The 24,698-nt window shown below is 47.0% G+C and overlaps 2 protein-coding genes across 9 annotated transcripts in view; both read left to right on the top strand.

The window, feature by feature from the left end:
* Positions 1-8,964, top strand: part of Adamts10 (ADAM metallopeptidase with thrombospondin type 1 motif 10) — a 31,658-nt gene extending 22,694 nt beyond the window's left edge. For 6 of the 8 annotated variants that reach the window (XM_052746636.1, XM_052746637.1, XM_052746633.1 and 3 more), the window contains 8 exons: positions 2,531-2,611; positions 2,703-2,866; positions 2,948-3,074; positions 3,168-3,297; positions 4,679-4,883; positions 5,238-5,414; positions 5,492-5,654; positions 8,269-8,964. In XM_052746636.1, coding sequence (XP_052602596.1) covers positions 2,531-2,611; positions 2,703-2,866; positions 2,948-3,074; positions 3,168-3,297; positions 4,679-4,883; positions 5,238-5,414; positions 5,492-5,654; positions 8,269-8,378 — 1,157 coding nt within the window. In that variant the 3' untranslated portion in view covers positions 8,379-8,964. Of the gene's footprint in view, positions 1-2,530; positions 2,612-2,702; positions 2,867-2,947; positions 3,075-3,167; positions 3,298-4,678; positions 4,884-5,237; positions 5,415-5,491; positions 5,655-8,268 lie in introns of those variants that run through there. The other 2 variants (XM_052746634.1, XM_052746639.1) reach the window with 2 other exon arrangements.
* A 2,355-nt stretch (positions 8,965-11,319) lies between these two features.
* The window catches only part of Myo1f (myosin IF), a 55,138-nt gene continuing 41,759 nt past the window's right edge, over positions 11,320-24,698 (top strand). Inside the window, exon 1 of the mRNA XM_052746630.1 lies at positions 11,320-11,421. Coding sequence (XP_052602590.1) covers positions 11,419-11,421 — 3 coding nt within the window. The 5' untranslated portion in view covers positions 11,320-11,418. The remainder of the gene's footprint in view (positions 11,422-24,698) is intronic.

Here is a 24,698-nt window from a genome sequence, read left to right as displayed (position 1 = left end):
CCATTTGTATGTGTTGTCCTGATCTACACACACACACACACACACACACACACACACACACACACACACACACACACACGCAGCTTAGATTAACGTCATAGCCTAGATTCAGGTTTGGAGAGTGAGGGTACAAAAGGTGAGAGAGAAGCTGAGCTCTGATTGAGAGGAGCCTGGCAACGAAGTGAGAAGTATTAGAAGATGGTTTGGTCAGTAAAGTGCTTGACACAGGAGAATGAGGACATGAGCTTGATCCCCATTACCCACACAAAAACCCAGTTATGGTGGTATGTGCTTATAATCACAGCACTGAGGAGTAGTGACAGAAGGATCCCTGAGAGTTGCTGGCCAGCCAGTTTAGCTTAATCCAAAAGTACTATGTCCCAGTGAGGAATGCTGCCTCAAAAACCAAGGCAGGGGAGCGGGGCTGGACAGGTGCCTCAGGGGCTAAGAACACATACTGTTCTTACAGAGGATCAAATTTTGTTCCCAGAACCCACATCAGCTGACTTCACAACCACCTGTAAGTCCAGCTCCAGAGGTTCTGGTACCCTCTTATGGTCTACATAAACACACACACACTTAAAAATGTACTTTTAAAATAGGGTCTCACTGTGTAGCTCTGGCTGTCCTTGGAACTCATGTAGACCAAACTGGTCTTGAACTCATAAAGACCCACCTACCTCTGCCTCCAGAGTGCTAAGATTAAAGGTATGTGTCGCTAGCCTCAAGGAAACATAAAATAAAATAAAAAATAAGAATTAAATCTAGAGTTTCAACTTTTTTTACATAATTAATGAGTAATTTTTAAATTTTAAGTTTAAAGGAAAAAGTATACGGCTCCTAAAGAATAGTTCCCAAGACTGACCTCTGACCTCCGCATGCACACATACATGTACCTGAAAACCCATGAATACATACACACAAAGTACAGAAAAAAAGAGAAAAGAGATTAGAAGTTAGATGATAGGGCATCTGCTGTTCTTGGTTCTAGGATGTGCAGTAGAGGATAGCAAGAGGAATCCATGTAGGCAACCAGGTGACCTGGGACAAGCAATAAGCTATTTCTGAAGAGAAATGTTGAGAGAAACAAAAAAGGCATTGAGTTGGGAGACAGAATGAAGAACTCATAGGACCTTGAAGTGATAAGAGAATGAGGAAAAAGAGATGAAAGACTGAGGGGTTCTTAGGCCTAACAACACCTGATCCCAACCCCTGGCGTGTCCATAGCACCAAGTGCTCTGGTGATAAGATACTGACTAGACTACCAGGTGGTGGTGGCGGCGGCGGCAGCAGCGCACGCCTTTAATCCCAGCACTCAGGAGGCAGAGGCTGGCAGATCTCTGAGTTTGAGGCCAGCCTGGTCTACGGAGTGAGTCCAGGACAGCCAGGGCTGTTACACAGAGAAATCCTATCTTGAAAAACAAAACAAAACAAGCTAACAAACAAACAAAAGACACTGACTAGAGTAGGAAGCAGAAATACAGCCCAAGGGGAAGGTGATTGTAGGATGCAGGATAATATGGGGGTCCAGGCATAGAAGCTAAGAATCTTGGAAGCATGGGTGAGCAAAGATGTAGGGGTCACAGCCAGCAGTCAGTGGTGGTGCCTCACGGAAGACTAGCTCTGATGCTCAAATCTCATTGTCACCTGTATAGATTGTGACTTCCATGATACCCTTTTCCTCTGCCTCAGCTCAGCCTCACTGCTCAGTGGGACATGAGGACTTAGATCCACCCATTCTGAGGCAGGCAAGTTTGGGTTCAAATCCCAGCCAGCCACTTCTTGCCTGTAAACCCCTGGTGAGCTGCATAGCTTCCACCTAGGTTTTATAATCTGTAAAATAAACACAATGAGAGAAGTTAGATAGTTCGGTCAGTAAAATGCAAACATGAGAACTTGAATTTGATCCCCAGGACCCACATGTGGAAGGAGAAAACAGACTTCTTCTTCTTCTTCTTCTTCTTCTTCTTCTTCTTCTTCTTCTTCTTCTTCTTCTTCTTCTTCTTCTTCTCCTTCTCCCCCTCCTCCTCCTCCTCCTCCTCCTCCTCCTCCTCCTCCTCCTCCTCCTTCTTCTTCTTCTTTTTTTGGCTTTGGCTTTGGCTTTGGCTTTTCGAGACAGGGTTTCTCTGTGCAGTGTTGGTGCCGGTCCTGGATCTCACTCTGTAGCCCAGGCTGGCCTCAAACTCACAGAGATCCCCTGGCTCTGCCTCCCAAGTGCTGGGATTAAAGGTGTGCACCACCACCGCCCAACGAAAACAGACTTCTTATAATTGCCCTCTAATGTATACATACCATGGTACTTGTGCACTATTCTCTTCTCTCTCTCAGATACACACACACACACACACACACACACACACACACACACACACACACACACTGGAATTGGGGAGAACATGATGGTCCACATACTTTATAAAGTCCAAATGAGTTTGCCGTGGTATATCCTCTAAGCATGTAGCATGAGGGAGAGGGACACAGGTGGGTGTGAAGGCAGGCTGAGTGGGTGACAGCTGAACTCCATCACCAGGGTATGAGGACGTCGTCTGGATCCCCAAAGGCTCTGTTCACATTTTCATCCAAGATCTGAACCTGTCCCTTAGTCACCTGGGTAAGCAAAGACAGGGATGAGGATTGTGATTCCATGGGAGTTGGAGGGCAGGCAAAGTGACTTCATTTCTGACCCCTGTGCTCTACCTCAGCCCTAAAGGGGGACCAGGAGTCTCTGCTACTGGAGGGACTACCCGGTACCCACCAACCTCACCGCCTTCCCCTGGCTGGGACCACCTTTCATCTACGACAGGGCCCAGATCAGGCCCAGAGCCTAGAAGCCCTGGGACCCATTAATGCATCTATCATCATCATGGTAACAATGAAGGAAGACCTGAGTATCCTATGGGGATGGGGATTCCATGACACCTCCAATGACTGTTTCCTGTACCTCCAGGTGCTGGCCCAGGCAGAGTTGCCTGCTCTCCGCTACCGCTTCAATGCACCCATTGCCCGTGATGCACTGCCTCCCTACTCCTGGCACTATGCCCCCTGGACCAAATGCTCAGCCCAATGTGCAGGCGGTGAGGCCAGGGTGCGGGCCAGGGACCAGCACTGCAGCCAACCTGAGCTTCTCTGGGCTGGCCAGGGCTGAGAGAGCTTCTCCCTCCCCCCAGGCAGCCAGGTTCAAGTGGTGGAGTGCCGAAATCAGCTGGACAGCTCAGCAGTGGCCCCTCACTATTGCAGTGCCCACAGCAAATTGCCCAAGAGACAGCGTGCCTGCAACACAGAACCATGCCCACCAGAGTAAGTGTCCTCCATGTGGCAAGGTGGCTCACTAGGGGGGAATGTTCTCTGCACTCAGGGATAGTCCTCATTGGAGAGTGGAGAGTAAGTGGATCACTGCAGGACTGAGGTGACAGTAGGAAGAGTACTGGAACTATGGGGCTTGTGCTCACTTCAGCAACACGTATACTAAAATTGGAATTATGGGGCTCACAGGGTCAAGGTGTCAAGTGCTCAGCAGGATGAGGGTCAAAGCCAGATTGTCGGCCGGGCGGTGGTGGCGCACGCCTTTAATCCCAGCACTCGGGAGGCAGAGCCAGGCGGATCTCTGTGAGTTCGAGGCCAGCCTGGTCTACAGAGCGAGATCCAGGAAAGGCGCAAAGCTACACAGAGAAACCCTGTCTCGAAAAACCAAAAAAAAAAAAAAAAAAAACAAACAAACAAAGCCAGATTGTCAACTGAATGTAGTAGTTCATGCTTTTAATCCCAGTTCTTAGGAAGCTTAGACAGAAGGGTTAAGAGTTCAGGGCCAACCAGGATTATGTAGTGAATTAGAGGCCACCCTGAACTGCATAAAATCTTGTCTCAAAAACCAATGAGCAGGAATTTCAGAGATGGCTCATCGTTAAAGAGTACTTGCTTCTTAATTATGAGAAGCTCTGACCCCAGTGTCTATGTTAGATGGATCAAAAATGCCTGTTACTCCAGCTCCAAGAGATTCAATACCCTTTTCTGTGCCCTCCACAGGCACCCACATACACATGTGTGTGCACACGCACATAGACATGCACACAGATACACATAAATAAAAACAAGATTTAAAATTTTAAAACACGCACAGGGACTGAGGAAATGGCTCAGTTGATGTGTCACAAGTGCCTATGTCAGATACCCAAGCAAAACATGGGTTACAGTGGCAGGCATCGAACCCTACTTTAGGAGGAGAGGGTGGAAACAGAACCCTGACACTGGAATGGCAGCCAGGCTAGCCAGTCAGTGAGCTCTGTTCAGTGAGAAACATTGTTTTGGGTTTGCTTTTTTTTTTTTTTTTTTTAAGGTGGGGAGTGGTATAGGAAGACACTCGAGGTCGCCTCTGGCATCACAAGTATACACATGCTCATGCACACACATGCACAAACATACATACACCAAAAAACAATTAAAACATCCAATTGTTCTACAGCCTGAATTGTCATTCACTGTAGTCAAGCTCGTAGCCCAAGAATGGGTTCTCTTTAGAGCCCTCCCTCCTATCTGACGTCTGGATATAGGGTAAAAATGATCTCTGAGGGGAGCTGCCCAGTGCCAGTCTGGGGAAGACTAGGATAGGCGAATCCAGAAGCTCGCTGGTTGAGCTGCCCTGCACTGTGCAGCACTCAGACCCATTTCTCCACCCCCACAGTTGGGTTGTAGGAAATTGGTCACGATGCAGCCGTAGCTGTGATGCTGGTGTGCGAAGCCGCTCAGTGGTGTGCCAGCGCCGGGTGTCTGCTGCAGAGGAGAAAGCCCTGGACGACAATGCCTGTCCACAGCCACGCCCACCTGTGCTGGAGGCCTGCCAGGGCCCAATGTGCCCTCCTGAGTGGGCAGCCCTGGACTGGTCTGAGGTCAGCTTCTACCTTTCTTCCCACCCAACCCACTCTCAGTACAGAAAGCACACGGAACTGGGCTGTCTGTGTGGAAAAGCTGTTGAAACAATCTTGCCCTAAGCCCCACTGTTACCATGATCAAGAGAGGTGCATCATGGGTGCCAAAGCTTCTGGACTCTGGGCTTGGTCTGGCCTATTGCAAATGAAAGGTGGTCCCAGTCTGGGGCAGGTGGTAAGGCTTGCTAGTGACACAGTAACAGAGACTGGGCTAGAGGACAGCACAGGGGTCATCAGCTACCTGTCCATTCCTTGTGTCACACTGACCTAGCACCCACCCATCCACTGAATATAAAACACCCCTTCTAACTGCAGTGCACCCCAAGTTGCGGGCCTGGCCTCCGCCACCGAGTAGTCCTTTGTAAGAGTGCAGATCAGCGGTCCACTCTGCCCCCTGGGCACTGCCCTCCCTCAGCCAAGCCACCAGCCACTATGCGATGCAACCTGCGCCGCTGCCCTCCTGCTCGATGGGTAGCCAGCGAGTGGGGTGAGGTAGGTGGGCCTTGCCCTGTGGGATAAAGGTGAGGACCGTGGTCTTAGAGAATTGACTCAGTGGCTCCTCTCTTCAGTGCTCCTCACAGTGTGGCCTAGGCCAGCAGCAGCGCACAGTGCGCTGCACCAGCCACACTGGCCAGCCATCTCGAGAGTGCACCGAGGCCCTGAGGCCATCCACCATGCAGCAGTGTGAAGCCAAGTGTGACAGCGCGGTGCCCCCTGGGGATGGCCCAGAAGGTATGTGGACCACAGGGGAAAAGGGCACCAGGCTTTGATAAGCAACAAGTGAGCATGGGCCAAGTTTCCTGATTAGTCCTTGATATTCGGTTACAATTTCACTTGTTTTTGCATAATTTGGGGGTGAGATGGGGATTCATTTGCCTTGGGGTTCCTGTGAAGGTCAGAGGGAACTTGCAGGTAGTTGGTTCTGTCATTCCATCATGTGGGTCTCAAACTCAGATCTCACGTAGCCCAGGTTGGCGTCCAACACAACATACAACCAAGGGTGACCGTGAACTCCTGACCCTCCAGCCTCCACCTTCCAGGTGCTAGGGTTACAGGACTTCACCACCATATCCAGTTTTTGCAGTGCCAGTGATGGTAGCCAGGGCTTGTATTCGAGGGTGCTACTACCTCAGCCCCAGCCCAACTCAGGCACTGTTGATGTTTTGGACCACATAAATCTGCCAGGTGATTTGTGAGATGTTTCTAACATTTCTGTAAATGATGACTAGACAATGGTCGTCCCTACCACACTCATGATTTCTGTAGACCCCTCCATATCTCCAGATAACGTGTGCCAGTTTGGGAGGAGGGAAAATTCAGTGCTTATACACCATTGCTTTTACACTATAACTATTTTTTTTAACCTAAGTAATTTTTTTTCTTTATTTTTCATTATTTGTTTGTTTTGGGGGGGGGGTTATTGTTGTTTGGTTTGGGTTTTGGTTTTTCAAGAGATGATTTCTCTGTATAGCCATGGCTGTCCTGGAACTCGCTCTTTAGACCAGTCTGGCCTCTTCCTGAGTTTACAGAGATCTGCCTGCCTCTGCCTCCCGAGTGCTGGGATTAAAGGAGTGTGCCACCACTGCCCAGCTATTTTGGTTTGTTTTATCACTTTGAGACAAGATCTCATAGACCCCAGTCTGGCTTGACCTTGTTATGTAGCCAAGGATGACCTTGAACTTCTTGTCCCAAGTGCTGAAATTATAAGCATGGGCCATCACACACAGATGGTTCTTTTTTTTTTTTTTTTAATTATTTTTATTTTATGTGCATTGGTGTTTTGCTTATGGAACTGGAGTCACAGACAGCTGTGAGCTGCCATGTGGGTGCTGGGAATTGAACTCAGGTCCTCTGGAATAGCAGTCAGTGCTCTTAACCGCTGGGCCATCTCTCCAGACCCCAGATGGTTCTTTTTATTAAATCAGGCCTTGTTACCTCAAACTCCATGCTCAAGCAATCCTTTGTAATACCTAGGACTACAGGCGTGTGAGCCAGTGCACCCAGCTGTAATTTTTTTTTTTTTTGTAAACCTATTTTTGATAGAGGGAAGTAGAGAAATTTATTCCAAACTCTAAAACTAAATGACAATGGTTTGCCTTCCAACACTGTATCAGTCACCTCATCTGTGAAGAGTACAAATGATACATTCGTTTGGAAAGAAGTGCTACATGAAGGATATGGAGCCTATTAGAAACCACATACCGGGCTGGAGAGATGGCTCAGAGGTTAAGAGCTCTTCCAGAGGTCTTGAGTTCAATTCCCAGCAACCACATGGTGGCTCACAACCATCTGTAATGAGATCTGGTGCCCTCTTCTGGCCTGCGGGTATACATGCAGGGAGAACACTGTATACATGATAAATAAATAAATAAATCTTAAAAAAAAAAAAAAAGAAAGAAAGAAAGAAAGAAAAAGAAACCACATACCACTGCTAAGTGGAAATTTGTATCCATGGTCCCCAACAGAGGCTGTTAAATATTATGGGCTTCATGGGTGCTAGGTGAATGTTCTCTCACTGAGCTATTAACCAGTCTTTATATGAATTCTTTGAGCTGAGTTCAAGGTCTTTAGTTTATTGAAAAGCCAAAGGAACTAGTGTGGTGGTGGCTTCACATAGGTTCTCTTGGCATAAAAAGGATAACAGGTCTGTCATCTTAAGTTATTGGGGTGGCCTGGGCAGAAGGATTGCACATTCAAGACCAGCCCGTACTATAGAGCAAATCCTGTCTGAGCAATTTGTCCTAACACTGTCAAAATAAAATGTCAAAGGAGGGCTAGGAAATATAACTCAGAGTGCTTGCCTAACATACTCAAAGCCCTAGGTTCAATTTCCAGCAGAGAAAAAAAGGGGAGATCCTACTAATAATATGTCTTAGGCAGCTCCAGATGCTGTATTCAAAACCCTCAAAACAATAACCAGGAGACAAAGTGAAATGGCTCAGTGAGTAAGGGTGCTTGGTAGTGCAACCTTGATGACCTGAGTCCAATTCCCAGAACCCACATAGCAATGGAAGGAGAGAACCAAATCCACAAAGTTGTCCTCTGACCTCCACATGTGTGCTGCGACATGCACATCTGTGCATACACACCATCCATAGAATAATAATAAGTACATAGATCCTCAAAATAGGCTGGTGATGCCAGCATGACTATAAACCCTCTGTGAAGGATGAGGAAACTGGTGTACAGGAAAGCAAAGTGGCCAGCTAGAGCTCACAACTGCTAGGAGAAGCACTGGACTCTGATATTCTCTCTCTCTCTCTCTCTCTCTCTCTCTCTCTCTCTCTCTCTCTCTTTTTCTCTCTCCCTGCCCCCTCTCTTCTGCCCCTCCCTTCCACCACTGCAGAATGCAAGGATGTGAACAAGGTGGCCTACTGCCCCCTGGTGCTCAAATTTCAGTTCTGTAGCCGAGCCTACTTCCGCCAGATGTGCTGCAAGACCTGCCAAGGCCGCTAGGGGTGTGCAACACCAGGAGCCACCCCGGAGCACAGGCTAAGGGGAAAGCCCACAGGAGAGGGCCTGAGGGAGTGGGGGTGGGACTGAACGGTGAGATGTAGTTGAAAGTTATTTATTGGGTAACCCCTACAGAACTCCTGGCTAGGGGATGGAGAAGAGCTGGCTACCCCAGGGACCCTCTTCTTGCCCAGTTGACAGTGAAGAGAGAGGACTGCTCCTTGTTGCACACATCTTTAAGTCCCCAACACTCCCCCCACCTTTGATCGGAATATGTACTGTGAAGAGTGGGGGTGGGGAGGGGGTATGCCGGTGCCCTGCCCCCCAGCACTGTTCTATCCCTCCACTCTGAGCTGGGGGGATTTATATCTGCTATGGGGGAGTGGGATTAATACCACCTCCCTGTGACCCTCCTCCAGACTGACCAGGGGAAAGATCTGCCCCAACCTCCACCCTGCTTGCCCCAGGGGGAGCCCAACATCTAGGCTACCCCCACCATGGTGCTAACCAGCCCTACCCTGGGGCCCACACACTCCTCACCAAGAAGCATTACATCAATAAAGTTCTGTCTTGTATAGATTTCTGCTCATGAATGAGTCTGTGTCTCTGTATAGGCATCTCATCCAGCCCCTACCCTAGGATCAAAAGGGAACACAGCTAGGGTTGGCAAGATGTTTCAGTGTGTAAAGGCACTTGCTGCCAAGCCTAACAATCTAAATTTAATCTCTGGAACCCACATGGTACAAGGAGAGAACCAACTCCTATAAATTGTACTCTGCCCTCCACAAACTTGCTGTGGCTTATGTGTCCACACACATGAATGAATAAACAAACTAAAAGATCTTTTAAAAGTGGGGCAGGTGCCCACACTTCCTAATGGGTCATCTTTGGCTGAGAGAGAGGACTTTGACCACTGCAAATAAAAACCTATCATTTGCCAGGTGGTGATGGCACACACCTTTAATCCCAGCACTTAATCCCACACCTTTAATCCACAGCAGAGGCAAGTGGATCTCAAGTTCAAGGCCAGTCTTGTCTACAGAGCAAGTTCCAAGACAGCCAGGGCTACACAGAGAAACCCTGTCTTGAAACAAACAAGCATTTTAAGATAAAAGTACAGTTTCTAACAGAAGTTTTCAAAGGTCCAGTCTCCTTGTACTCCCAACCAAATGTGATCGTTCTGCCCCTTTTTACGTATTGAGTTGAGCTACTGACCCTGGATATTGGAGACGGAGCTTCTCAGCTATGACCAGGAGGGGGCACACTTCATCAAGAGAGCACAGGACACAGAGCCATCCCAGTCCTCAGACATGGATCAAAGATGGATCTGAACACAGGTGCCTGCTAGACTCTCAACGGTCTGGTTCGGTCTTAGCCACATCCTCAGTGGGTGGCATGAAAAAGTGACAACCTCTTTGTTTTGTTTTTAGAGACAATGTTTCTCTGTCTAACAGTTGTGGTTGTTCTGGAACTGTCTCTGTAGACCAGGCTAGCCTCAAACTCACAGAGATCCGCCTGCCTCTGCCTCCCCCTCCCAAGTGCTGGGATTTAATCATGTGCCACCACTGCCGGGCTAGGTGACAACTTCTTGGAACTGCCATTTCCTCAAATGTCAAGAGAAGACTCATGTGAGATCTGATCTTCCAAAGATCGAGGATTAGGATAATGTATGGTGGGCCCTATATGCTCTCATCACTGCTGATAGAGCCAAGTCACGAAAACAGCAAAGCTGCAGGTATGAAAACCCAGATTGGGCCAAGAGTAATGGTGCATACCTTTGGTCCTAGCACTCCAGAGGCAGAGAGGCAGGATGATCTCTGAGTTTGAGGCCAGCCTACTTTGCATAGCAAATTCCAGACCAGAATTACATAGTGAGACCCTGTCTTACAAAAACAAAAGCCCACAACAAATTCAGATATGTGGCAAGCAGGGGTGCTGGATGGATAGATGGCTCATATGCCATGAGCACTTCCTGATATTCCAGAGTACTTCAGTCCAATTCCCAGCACCCACATCAGATGGTTCACAACTTCCTGTAACTCCAAGCCCAGGAGATCCAGTGCCTCTGGTTTATACACACATACTTGTGAGTACAATTATTTGAAGTAAATCTTTTTTTTTTTTTTTTTTTTAAGGCCAGATCTGGGTCTAGGCCTTTAAAAGCATGAGTTTGAATCCCCAGAATCCATATAAAGCCAGATAATAGTGGCAAATATCTGCATCCCCAGTGTTTCAACATTGAGATGGGAGGTGGAGACAGGAGAATCCCAGAAGCTTGCAGGCCAGCTAACCTGGCTTCCAGAGTGGGAAAACAACAAAGACACCTGTCTCGGAGGTGGGGACTGATAGCTGGCCTCTGAGGTTGTCTCCTGACCTCCACACACATACACACACACACACACACACAGTCAAACACACAAACACAAAGATGGATTTAAAAAGGGAGAAAGAAGTCCAGATCTGACATACAAAATTATATACCTTACATGGGCATAAAGCTTGTGGTGTCTTCCACTCCCTTTGTCCTTACTAATACACCTGGGTCTGGAGGAACATTCTACAGGGGAAGGGGTTTTCACGAGAACACCCAGAGTAGACACACGTCTGAAATGGCACTTCCCTTCCTTGACTCTGCAGAGAGAGACCTCAACTATGTGGCCAGTCCTGTAGTCAGCTGACCTAGGAGCTTTTTGCTGTAGCCTTTTTTCTTGAGGAGGTAGATGGAGAAGGGGCTTTCTCCAGTCTGGCAGTAGCTGCCAGCCATCTTTAACCTATCCCTTCAGGCTCCAAACTCCAACCAACTTCAGCTGGGTCATTGCTGCTGGGGCTCAGAGCATTGTCCCCGCCCTCAGCTTCCCTCCCCTGTGGCCATGGCCCCTCCCGTCAAAGGAAGTGAGAGAGGGGCTGTTGCAAGAGGAACTGGGGCCAACAGTCTGAAGGAGGAGTAAGTGAAGAAGCAGGGCCATGCCAGAGCCACCCCCAAGAACCTCCTGAGCCTGCAGCCCTGTCACTACCCACAGGAGCCCAGACACCAACCCTCACCATGGTAAGTTCTTCAAGGGTGGGCTCCGGGAGTAATGGCCTGGTGGCAGTCCCCTAAGCACCCTCAGAAATTGGGGCAATGGTTAAGAGAATTGCAGAACCTTGGGGGAGGGAATCCCACGGAGTAGCACAGGGCACTCCCATGTCCTCCACCAGGAATCAAGTACTAATCTAAAGGTGCCAGATTGACTATGGGAACCAAGACTGCAGAGTAATAGGAATGGAGAAGGTGTCCCTAAGGGGATTACACAGTTTGCAGGAAAGGGACATGTCCCTTTCCAGAGGCTTAGAGAATCCTCTCAGACACTAGTCTTCCCCTGTGGTTTGAAACAAGCACTTCCCCATCTTGGCCTCTGTTCCCAAAGCTCATATTTGGAAGTTCTAGAGATGGGAATGTTTCTGGGGTGTGGGACTCTCATTGGAAACATTCATGGGGGTCTGTGGGTTTGACCACTGTGAGTCCACTAGTGGTGGGGCTGGCTGTGTCTCACATGAGAACTGTGGGGTGTGACAGCAGTGCAAATGATGATAGGTAGTTTGACTGTAACAGTCTCAGAGGCAGATGGTAGCTCAGTGGTAGAGTCCTTGGCTAGTATGCTCAAGGTCCTGAGTGCCATCCCTAGCACTGAAAATGAACCATCATCGTCGTCATTTAACTTCCAGTTAATATTACTAAAGAGGAGAAGTTGGAGATGTGGGGGTGGGGCAGGAGATAGCAAAGGAGGAGGAGGAAGAGAAGGAGCTAGACAAAGAAGAAAAGGAGAAAAACAGGAAAGGAGAGGAGATGGGGAGGAGGTATAGAAAGAGGAGGAGGAGACAGGACTAGGTGACAAAGAATGGAAGGGTACAAAGGATGAGAGACTGTGTTCTCACTACTACACAGGGATGGGAGTGGAGATACTGCAGCCAGAGATGTCACTACAAGTTCAAGGCCTGCTGATGATGACAAGGCTGGGGGATGATCAACATCTAGACATGCTGTCTAGACCCAGCAGCATCATGGCATGTACAATAAAAGCCAGGAGTGGTCACACAAGTCACCCCTGTGGCTCCACAAACCCACAGTCTACTTCAGCTTTCATTTTTTGTCATTCTGTCAATGAGAATAACGGTATGCTCCAAGGAGAGGGGTAGTTGTTGGGGCTCTTGGGGGTTACAGCAAATATGCCTGGAGTGGAGGCAGGGAAGCAGGGTAAGAGAACATCTTTTAGAAAGCCAGTGAGGGCTGAGGCTGTGCTCAGTAGGTACAGCACTTACTGGCATGCACACAGCCTTGGGTTCTATCCTGAGCATCACACAAACTGGGCGTGGTGCTGCACACCTATTGTCCCAGCACTTGGGAGGTTCAGGCAGGAATTTAAAGTCATCGTTGACTATATAGCAGGTTCAAGGCCAGCCTGGACTACATGAGACTCTGTCTTTAAAAAAAAAAGAAGAAAAACAGGAAGAGATTTGCCGCTTGAAAGGAAGGGAAACCCCTCCTAGGCTGCCAACACTGTGAAATGCTTAGTCAACAGACTGCTTAGCAGACAGATCTGAGGGGAAAAATGAGTCAAAGTGAACAGTGATAAAACCTGGAACCAGGTATAGTGGCACACAACTGGAGACTGAGACAGAGAATCATGAATTGGAGGCCAGCCTGTACTACCTAGCAAGACCAAATAAGGACCAAAATAGGACCAAGGCTGAAACCAAAGTTTCCTAGCATGCAGGAAGCCCTGGGTTCCAACCCCAGCACACATAAACCAGATCTATCAGCCCAGAACTCTGGAAGTTCACACAGATGGGAAAATCAGTACAAAGCCATCCTCTGCTACATAGTGAATTTGAATCCAGCCTGGGCTATAAGGCAAACAGGCAGGCAGGAGGGAAGGAAAAGAAAGTCAAAGAGGACAGTGAGAGAGAAAGAAAAAGACTGACATTATCTATAAAGACCATAGCTGTGTCTAGGAATATGGAGAGATTCACAGAGGGTTGCTGAAGGCCAGGATGCTGTGGAAAGGGAGCCTTTTATGGAACATGCACGCTAACTGCACAGTAGCTGATGGTGCCTGGGAGGTCGTGCATTACTGGATTCAGTGATAGAGATGGGTGTAGGTCATTGGCTACTGTGGACAAGTCACTGGGCATTCCTTGTTGAGTTGGTACTGTTGGGGTTCTAATGGTGAAGGTTGCTGTTGGTTGGTGGAGATTAGTGCTAACAGTGGTTCTCATGGGTGGGTTGGAAGTAGTGGTCATCTATGATGACAGCTGGTGTTTAGTTTTGTTATTTTTTAGCATATTTAAAAACTTATTTTCAATAAAAGAAAAAATAAAGTAAAATTTTTCTATATTTTATTTACACAAATAAAAAGGTCAAGATATTAAGAAAAAAAGAAATTTTTTTTGGTGCCTTTGATCTGGTTTCTCCTTCCTCTATTCCTATTATTTGTAGATTTGGTCCTTCCATGGTGTCCCAGATCTTTTGGATTTTTTTTTCATTTTTCTTTATTAAGAAATTTTCTACTCACTCTACATACCACCCACAGATCCCACCTCCTCCCTCCTCCCTCCTCCCACCCCTCAGCCCTCCCTCCCAAGCCACCCCACATCCCCACATCCCCCAAATCAAGGTCTCCCATGGAGAGTCAGCAGTACCCGGCACACTGAGCCTAGGCAGGTCCAAGCCCCTTCCCACTGCACCAAGGCTGCACAAGGCATCACATCACAGGCACTGGATTCCCCAAAGCCTGCCCATGCACCAGGGACAGATTCTGATCCCCCTGCCTGGGTGCCCCCCAAACAGTTCAAGCCAAACAACCGTCTTCTGTATCCAGAGGGCCTAGTCCAGTCCCATGGGGGCTCCACAGCCACTAGTCTACAGTTCATGGGTTTCCTCTAGTGTGGCCAGTCATCTCTGCAGGTCTTCCTATCATGATCTCGATGTCCCCCACCTGCAGAATCCCTCCTCTCTCTCATGGATTGGATTCCTGGAGCTCAGCCTGGTTCCTAGCCATGGATCTCTGCATCTGCCTCCATCAGTCATTGGACAAAGACTCTCTTAGTCCAATCAGGTGCTGGCAAGCTCTCTAGTTTTGTTATTTTTTTAAGACATACTTCTGTTTTTATTTATCTGTACACATCAGTGTAATTGTATATCATGTGCATGCCTATGGAGGCCAGAATAAGGTATCAGATCCCCTTGAGCTTGATTGTGAGCACCATGTGGGTGCTGGGAACTCAACTTTCATCCTCTGAAAAAATATCAAGTACTTTTAACCACTGAGCCATCCCTTCAGCCCCTGCCAGTATTTGGTGCTTTAAGTCAGGGTCTTGTGTATACCCAGACTTGTCTCAAATCTATGATATAGACAAGAATGACCTTGGAAATCCGATCCTCCTGCCTCTGCCTCCCAAGAGCTAGGATGACAGGCATGATTCACCATGCTCTGCTATATATAACACTGGAGATGGAACCCAGGGCTTCATGCATGCTAGGCCAGCACTCCACCAGCTGAGCTCATCCCCAGTCCATTGTTTTTTGAGACAGTCTCATATGCTGCAAGTCATCCTTGAACTCACTATGTAGCCAAGATGATCTTAAACTTCTGATCCTTCTGCCTCCACCTACTGAGTGCCAGAGTTACAGTCATGTTCCGGAATAGCTGGTGTTTAATATTAGTCATTGATTGTTGGTTGTTTTCAGCAGGAAACTGACTATGCTGGTTATTTGGAGCTTGAAGGGTTAATACTCATTTGCTGTTGGTTGTTCATTTCTAGTTTCTAGTAATGGTGATCTAGCAATTCACTATTAGACTTTGGATGAGATATGGTTATGTGTGGTTGTCAATGTCTGTGTGTGCAGTGTATGTATAAGGTGTATGTGCTGATCGACCACATGTGAAGACCAGAGAATAACACCAGATGTCCTTCTCTGTTGTTCTCTAGCTTGAATTGGATCTCTCATTGAATCTGAAGTTAGGCTGTCAGCTAGATGCCTTTGTCTCCACCTCTGTAACATTAGGGTTCTAGGTGGCTTTTGAGACCATGGCTGGTTTTTTGTATGAATGCTTCGAATTCAAACTTGGGTTCTCATGCTTGTGTGGCAAGCACTCTTATTAAGCCATCTCCCCAGCCCCTCAGTGTGAGTTTGTTCTCACATTGATTTATTTTGGGATGGGGGCATATGTAAAGGTCAGAGAACAACTTGCAGGGGTGGATTCTCCCCTTCCACCGTTTGGGTACTGGAAATTGAACTCAGGTGATCAGATTGGGCAGCAAGCACCTTTACCCTCTCAGCTATCTTTCTGATATTATTGTTTTGTGGTTGTTTGTTTTTGTCATCGGACACTCTTTATTTATTTATTTTTGTTCAACCTAGCCTCAAACTCATGATCCTCCTGCCTCAGCCTCCAAAATGCTGGGATTGCTGGCATGCATCATCACTTATGTCTGTTTATTGTTGGTAGTGGTTAGTTGGTTTTGGTTGATGGTGAGGGTGTCGAGGCTGGCAGTTACAAGCAATGTTAATGGTGGAATTGTTGGTTGTTTCTGTTTGATGCACTGACTCGAAAGATTATAGCAGTTTCTGTTTGACTTTGTGGAGTGTGAGGGGGGTGAGGGCAGCTTTTGTTTGGTAACAGTGGTGACTTGAGAGTAAAGGTGGTTGCTTTGAAGATTGAGGCACAAGGTGAAGCAGACAGAGCTGGAGATATAGTTTAGTGGCAGAGCACTTGCCTAGCAAGTTCAGGGCCCTAGGTTCCATTCCTAATACCACAAAAACAAACAAAAAGGAAACTAGAGAGATGGGTCAGTGGTTAAGTGGTGCTCTTGCAGAGGACCAGAGTTCAGTTCCCAACACCCACATCAGGTGCCTTAGGACTGCCTGTAACTCCAGTTCTAGGGATTCAACTGGCCTCTATGGGTACCCACACACAAGTGTGCACACACACAGCACAAACACGTACAGACACATGTATAAAAATGAAATAAATCTTTCATAAAAATCAGAAGGAACAAGGAGGCCAGTGGTTGGGGGATGAACCAAAAAAGGAGGTATTTACAAAAGAGACTTAGCAAAACCCACAACCGTGGGGCTGGGGTTGTAGCTCAGTTGATGAGGTGTTTGCCTTATGTGGATGGAGCCCTGTGTTCCATCTCAACACTACATAAACCAGCATGGTGGTGTACACCTCTCATCCCAGCACTTGGGAGGTAGAGGCGAGAGGCTCAGAAATTCAAGGTCACCCTCCACTATATAACAACTTTGAGGCCAGCCTGGACTAAATAAGACCTGATCACAAATAAACTAAAGCTACATTAATCTTTTTAAATAATATTTATTTATCGTTGAGGGGAGTGAACTTGCTTGTGGGCCATGGCACAATTTGTGGAGGTCACAGGACAAAGTAGAAGAATTTGTTCCCTCCTTTCATGGTGTAGATCCAGATCGAACTCAGGTTATAAGACTTGGCAGCAAGCCCCCTTACCCATTAAGCCATCTCACAGGCATAATGGTATAGCATACCAGTAATTTTCAGAACTTGGGAGATGGAACCAGGAATTGGGAGGTTAAGAGTAGCCTGGATGATGAAACACAATATCAAAAAAAGAAAAAACTGGGCTATTGAGATTGTTCAGAGGGTAAAGGTGCCTGCTGCCAGGCCTAATGACGTGAGTTCCATCCTGAGACTCATTTCTTCAAGTTGCCCTCTGACTGCATGTGTGCTATGTCACACAAGCACACACCCCAATACATAAATAAATAAACAAACAAATAAAATTTTAATTTTTGAAAAAGCATACAGGCCTTATCTATATGTGTTTGATTACAGAATTTGTGTTTGATTATAAGTCAGGCCTTATCTATATGTGTTTGATTACTGAAAGCAGTATGGTTTTTTTTTAAAATAATAAACAATAAAGGGACCGACAACTGATGGGACAACAAAGATAGGCAGGGACAGGCAGGCATCTGCTTTGGGCATGGAAACCACTAGTATCCGGTCTAGTGAGCAAAACACTAAGACCTGAGTTCCCCCAACTCCAGCCTTTATGTGAAGAATTTGAACAGGTGCAACAGACCCCAGCTACCTCCAAAAAGACGAAGGTCCCTACCTGTTGGCTAAGCCAAAAGAAAATCAACCCGCTGATCCCACCTGACATACATGCCCAACCCCAGCCTTGAGGAGGGAGAGTGAGATACTTAGAGATTTGGGAGGTAAGAATGTTGTTTGCACAGTTCAGTGGTGCAGCAGGGTGTGGTCCAAAACCTCCCTGGCTGGGGGAAGACAGGTCAGGGATTCTAGGGTCACTCCCTGAGGGCCAAGGGCAGGGTGTAAGAGCCACAGTTGGATTCAGAGCAGCTACAGCATCAGGTTCACATCTGCACAGCTTCCTTGAGGAAGGAAGTGGCTGTTCTCTTTCTCTCTAGTCTGAAGCTCTTACTCATCACCACCCAATTCTGAGAGCTTTGTTACCAGACTTGGGGGCACAGCCTGTGCTCCCACATGCCAGATCCAGCCACTAGTCCTTCATAAACCAATTAAAACAGCCAGATTAAGAGGGAAAAGCAGAAAAAGGAGATTCATTCTGTGGCCATGTTGGGAAGAGGGATAAGGAAATACAGTGACACCATCTGAAGAGACTCTCTCTGGTCAGCTTGAACATGATGGGCATGGCTCTAGGAGGCCTTGCCCTTCTCCCCCATTCCCTCTGCCTTGCTGAAAACTGTTAGAATGCATTCCTAAAGCTAGTCACAAAGGTCTGTTCCCTTATTTGGCCACTTCTTTGTCCTGAGGCTGACTACCAAGGTGCTATGAAAGTATTAAAGTCCAGCAATTAAAAACCCCCTTTGGCTGGAGAGATGGCTCAGCAGTTAAGAGCACTGGCTGCTCTTCCAGAGGACCTGGGTTCAATTCCCAGCACCCACATGGCAGCTCACAACTGCCTGTAACTCCAGTTCCAGGGGATCTGACACCTTTACACCATTGCACATAAAATAAATTAAAAAAAAAAAAAAAAAAAAAAACCTTTGGCTCGCCTAATTAACATGCCCATTTAATATTAAACACTTCATCCTAACCTGGAGTTTCCCCCTTTATAAACTGCCATTTTCCTATGGGCCATGCCTGTCTCCTCTATCCAGAGGCAGTCCTTTGTTCCCCTCTGGGACAAGTACCCCTGCCCCCTTTCTCTTGTCCCCTTCCCCCTCTCCCCCATCCTCTATCTCCTTTGTCTCTTATTCCCTGCTCTCTGTCCCTCTGGGGCAAATAAATCTCTTTGTGCTGAGAACTTGGTCTTGGGGGTCCTGAGCCAATACTGATCCCTCACACACACACCCCAAGTCCATCTTCTGGATCCTGAAATTAGGTTAGGTTTAGTTAGAGCCCAGAGTTATGCTTATCTGTGTAGTTCCTAGTGAAGATGTGGTCCTGCCTACCACTGACCCATCCATGTCTCTGCTGTAAGGTGGTCTAACAAGTCAGGGTCTGCTGGCTGGCCCTGGCTTTAAGCTTTCTCTTCTCCCTGCGTGATATTCCTGGGAGAAATGCCAGTTTCTTTGGGTCCACTGTTTCAATAGTCTGATAGCCAAAGTGAGGCACACAGTGTCATTGTAGAATATGTTCACCCAGCCAAGCTGGTTACAATTGGCATATCTGGGATGAATTCTAAAGCTGCATCATTTGGCTCTTCCTCCTGCCTTGGGCCCATTGGGGCTGGCCAAGTTCAAGGCTGACACCCATAGTGATGATGGGGAATGTTAGTATTATGTGACAACTTTTGCCTCATTGAATCTGCGCAGCTGCCCCATGAAGTCTATTGCCTTTGGAGGTCTTGTTTTTCAAATGAGGAAACTGAGGCAGGGAGGCCTAGCAAACTGCTGGATAAACAAAAAGTAGAAGATGATTTCAGCTAGGTCCCTTTAAGAGGCCACTTCTCTTAGTAGTCACCTTGACTATGGCTTCCCCTTCCTTTTCCTAGAAAATGAGAGCTCACCTAGGGCTTGCCATGAGCAGCTCATTGCTATTAAATAGCTTCTGAGCATCCTCCTGGCCTTATTTGAACCTGGTCTCCCCACTCAAAGACACTAGGATCCTGGAGTTTCACACCCACCAAACATGCACATCCAAGGCTTTTTTGGCCCTTGAGGTCAAGTTGCAAGTCTAGCTCTAGGTGACATACCCACTTAGCCTTTGCACGCTCCAACATGGCCTCTCCGTGGGGGACTAGCTTCATTGACTTGCAGCACCACTCAAGAGCTTCAAGAGCGGGGCCCTAGGCCAGGCCTGTACCTACTCTAAGCACTGATAGAAATCAGGAAGTGTGTTCACTACACTGCAGGGCTTACAAGCCTGAGTCCTACAAGAGCCACCACCTTGACCACAAACAGCCCCTCCCTTCAATAGCACCAAGAAGGCTGTCATGTCATCTTCCAACTTCCACCCTCACCCCCACACCCCCACCCACCCACCACCCACCCCCATGTAGGCAGAGCTGACTGAAGAGCTAGAGGAAGAATCTGCCTTCCACTTCTCACCATAGCCACCTCCAGCCCCTCAGTATCTTTCACAAGAGACAGCAGATTGAGTCATATTTAGCTTGTGGTCAACTGAGACCTCAAACCTATTTGTTGCAACTCCCCCCACCCACAGCTTAAGGAAGGAACTTAGGAACACATAGTTTCAACTTGAACCAGGGAGACAAAGGAGTTCTTGAGGGGGCATGAAGGACAATCTTACCCCTAGGGTCCTTCATTCATTCAATTATTTGATTGTTTAGCTAGGTTTTTGGATTGTTGTTTTTCTTTAAGATTTATTTACTTTATTTTATGCGTGTTTTGCCTGCATGAATGTCTGTGTACCGTGTGCATGCAGTGCCCTAGGAGGCCAAAAGAGGGCGTCAGATTCCTTGGAACTGGGGTTACAGTCAGTTGTGAGCCACCATGTGGGTGCTGGAAACCAAACCAGGTCCTCTGCAAGAGCAGCCAGTGCTGTTAACTGCTGAACCACCTCTCCAGTACCACCATACCTCATAGCCATTTTGAGACAAGCTCTCATGTAGTCCAGGCTAGCATCCAACTCACTATGTAGCTGAGGGTGTTCTTGAAACTCCTGATCCTTCTGCCTCCATCCCATGAATAATGGGGTTCAAGGTGTACACCATCACACCCAGTTTATATTGTGCTGGAGATGGAAGCTAGACAAACAATGCCAACTGAGCAACACCCCCAAACCTCTGCCTCCACCTCATGAGTAGCCAGGAGTACACACAGGAATACATGGATGATTTTATGACATAGTGGAGCTCAGAACAAGTGGAGGAGCTTGGATATTGGAGGGAGGCAGGACAGACAGAGAAGACACTGAGCAGTGTGAAGAGTGGGGGAAGAACAGAAAGAGGAACCCAGCCTGAAAGGCCAGAGGGGCCAACCACAGCTGATCTTGCAGCCTCCAACCTTGAGGCACCAAAGTTTTCTCTTCTGAAAAATGGACCTAATAATAGTACCACCCTCTGTGTGTTGAAAGAAAAGTTGAAGTAATCCACTTAAAACCCCCCGGTCACAGAACTGGAGCAATGGCTCAGCAGTGAACAGCGCTGATGTGCCATCATGAAAATGTATGTTAAGAGGCCAGCGTCCACATCCCCCAAATGTTTATTAGCTCCAGGTCCTAAATATCCAACTAACACCGTTTTCTGGCTTCTGCATGTACACAGGTATCAGTACCCACACCCCACACAGACACACTTGTATACACACATTTATATACACACATACACTAATTGTTTAAGCTTAGTCATGTACGTCATAACTTAGTCATGGGGATGTAGATCAGTTGGTAGAGGGCTTGTCTCATATGCACAAAGTCCTGGGTTTGATCCCTAGCACTTCACAAACCCCAATTAGTGGGTACCATGCTGCACATATATCCTCTCACTACTTGGACGGTAGAGGCAATAGATCAGAATCTCAAGATCATCTTTGGCTACATAACAGGTGTGAGGCTGGCCTGGGCTACATGACCCTGCCTCTTTAAATAAATATATATATTTAAGACAGGGTCTCTCTACATAGCCTTGGCTGTCCTATGTAGAACAGGCTGGCCTCAAACTAACAGAAATCCATCTATCTCTGCCTCTGCCTCCGAGTGCATGGGATTAAGGGTGTGGTGGTGCCCTTAATTTAAAAAAAAAAAGGCAAGCAAGATGTCTCAGTGGGTAAAGACACTTGCTGAACAATCCTAGTTCACTGAATTTGATCCTTAGAACCCATAAAGGTCAGAACTGAGTCCACAGTGTTTTCCTCTGGTCTTCACACATGCACACCCACTCACATCATTCACATACACAAACAACAGTAATAAAAATTTTAAAAACAAAAGAAAAAAACAAGACGCTTAGTAAGGACTGAAAGTGAAACTTAATAGTACATGGAAGTCTTGGGATTCCACCCTAATTTTCATGATCTGTCCTCACCAACACTTCTGTTGTTTCTGTCTTGCAAGTAGGAAGCACTGGCTGCTGTCACCCAACCTCCCTCTCCAGCCTCTGTCCTTCCTCTTCTTGGCCAGACTGGCTGATGGTGGGTCCTCACTGTCCTTCTACACCTCCCACTATGACTCCAGAATCTTGCCAGCGCCCTCCCTGGGGCCATTCTCAGAGTGCAGTCAATTTTCAGTAACTCAGATGGCTCAAAGTTCCTTGCAGCTCCCAACACATTCTAACATAGCCTCATCTCACATAGGGCACCACTTGTCCTGGATACCTCTGACCTCCAAGGCAGTGCTTTCTTAACCTCTCCAGGTATGTCACCTTTAACAGCTGTACCCCACAAATATTCCAAAATCAAGTATTTTTTGAGACAGGATGTCATGTATCTCAGGCTAACCTCCAACTAAATATATTAGAGCTGAGGATGGATTTGAACTCATTTTCCAGCCTCTTCCTCCTCCTGAGGGCTAGGATGAAAGGTGAACACCAGCAATGTCAGCTGTATGCATTGCTGGAGTTGTACCTAGAGCTTTGTGCATGCTAGGCAACTGCTCTTTCAAATGAATCACATGGGTGGGGGTGGGGGGTAAAGGTGTGTTTATTTATTGTGTCTGTGTAGATATATGTGCAGGTGTGTGCATACACAGAAGCCTGTACATGTTTGCACTAAGAGACCAGAAGACGGTGAAGTAGTCACAGGGTCCTCTTCATCACTCTTCACCTGTTCTCCTGAACCAGGGTCTCTTCCTGAACCTCTTGCTCAACTGAAGGCCACAAACTCCAACAATCCTTCTGCCTCTGCACACCACACCCAGAGCTGGGGTTATTTTTGAGGAGTACCCAGCTTATTACACAGTACATCTAAACTCCAGTCCTCATGATTTTGGAGCAAGTGCTCTTAACTGCACATCCATCTCTTCAGCCTTTTTTTTTTTTAACTATGTTTGGTTTTTATTTATTTATTTGTTTGTTTGTTTATTTATTTATTTTGAGACAGGGTCTCACTCTGTAGCCCAGGCTGGCCTTAAACCATGGCAATCTTGCCTTGGCCTCTCAAGTGCTTGGAGCCACCATGCTTGTGTTCTAAAGTGGGTTTGCTGTTTGTTTGGTGTTTTTTGGTGGTGGTAGTAGTGTTTATTTTTGTTTGTTTTGGTTTGGTTTTTGGTTGGTTGGTTGGTTGTTTAAAAATAAATTTAAAAAACTTGAAACATTTTGATTAATGATACCCAACTGGTATTGATTTTCTCTTTACATAAAATATTTTTTGTTGAGCCAGGAGTGGTGACAATACTATTAATCCTAACATTTAGAGGTAGAGCCAAGAGAGCTCTATGAGTTGGAAGAAGCCTGGTCTACAGAGTGAGTTTCAGTCTACCCACGGCTATATAGTGAGTCAGTCCCCCCTTCTCCCATCTCTAATTAATTGTGTGTAGGCATCTACCCACTAAATGGCAACCATATCCCCATCTCTAAGACAACCCAAAATAGTCACACAGGCTGGGGTTGTAGCTCAGTAGTAGACCAATTACCTAACATGCACAAGGCTCTGGGTTCCATCCCCAGCACTGATAAAAACAAAACACTGTTATTCCAAAGTCGTCGTCCCCACCCCCACCCCCGACACCATGCCTTGGCTCAAAACTCTTGAAGCTGTTAATTTCTATTTACCTATACAGCCCAGCCTTTTTGGATCCCTGGAGAAAACAGTCCCCCATTGTACACAGAAGCTCCCTGGAGATCCATACTTGAAAGTATGCATGAGAATGGCCCCATAGGATTACATGTTTTAATACTTTGTCTCAAGTCGATGGCATGGTTTGGGCAGTTTGGGAGGTGTTGCCTTTTAGAGGAGTATGTCACTGAGGGCAGGCTTTAAGGTTTCAAAACTCCTACCATTCATTCCCAATGTGCTCTTTCTGCCTACTGTTTATGGATCAGAATATGAGCTCTCAGCTGTTCCTGCCACTATGCCTTTGCTCTGCTATCATGGACTCACACCCTCTGGAACTATAAGTTGAATTAAACACTTACTTTTAGAAATTGACTTGGTCACAGTGTTTTGTCACAGCATTAGAAAAGTAACTAAGGTTTATTTGGAGCTTATGGTTCCAGAGGCATAAGAGCCCATCACCATCAGAATGGGGAATCATAGGAGCAGGAAGACATGGTGACTGGACTTGGAATCTCAAACCATAAGCAGGAAGCAAAGAGATATACTTCTTTTTTTTTTTTTTTTTTTGTTTTTTGAGACAGGGTTTTTCTGTGTAGCTTTGCGCCTTTCCTGGAACTCGCTTTGGAGACCAGGCTGGCCTCGAACTCACAGAGATCTGCCTGCCTCTGCCTCCCGAGTGCTGGGATCAAAGGCGTGCGCCACCACCGCCCGGCAAGACATACTTCTTTCAGCAAGGTCACACCTCCAAACTTCCTGAACAGTGCTACCACCATCAGAGTGGTGACCAAGTATTCAAATACCTGAGACTGTGGAAGGGAATCTCTCTCATTCAAATCACCACACCTTCTTTGGCCTCCCACCTCAAAATGTCCTTCTTCCCCCAGCCTTTTCTTCACTGTGACAAAATACCTGACACAGATAACTTAACAGGGGAAGGGTTGATTCATGGTTTCAGCAGTAGCCATCGCTTTGGACCTGAGGAAGATCAGCATATCATAGTGTTGAGAGCTTGTGATGGAGGCTGCTCATACTGTGATGGTCAGGAAGGAGAGAAAGCAAGACAAAGGAACTGGGAGTTCCATTGGTTAAGTGCTTGCTGAGCATGCACAAAGCCCTGAGTTGCATCCCCAGAACTGCAC

This window comes from Peromyscus californicus, unplaced genomic scaffold (assembly GCF_007827085.1).
Source record: "Peromyscus californicus insignis strain IS unplaced genomic scaffold, ASM782708v3 Scaffold_1__1_contigs__length_55948999, whole genome shotgun sequence".
In the NCBI taxonomy this organism is placed as follows: Eukaryota; Metazoa; Chordata; class Mammalia; order Rodentia; family Cricetidae; genus Peromyscus; species Peromyscus californicus.
The sequence above is the reverse complement of the archived record's forward strand: the minus strand, read 5'-3'. Positions and strand labels throughout refer to the sequence as shown.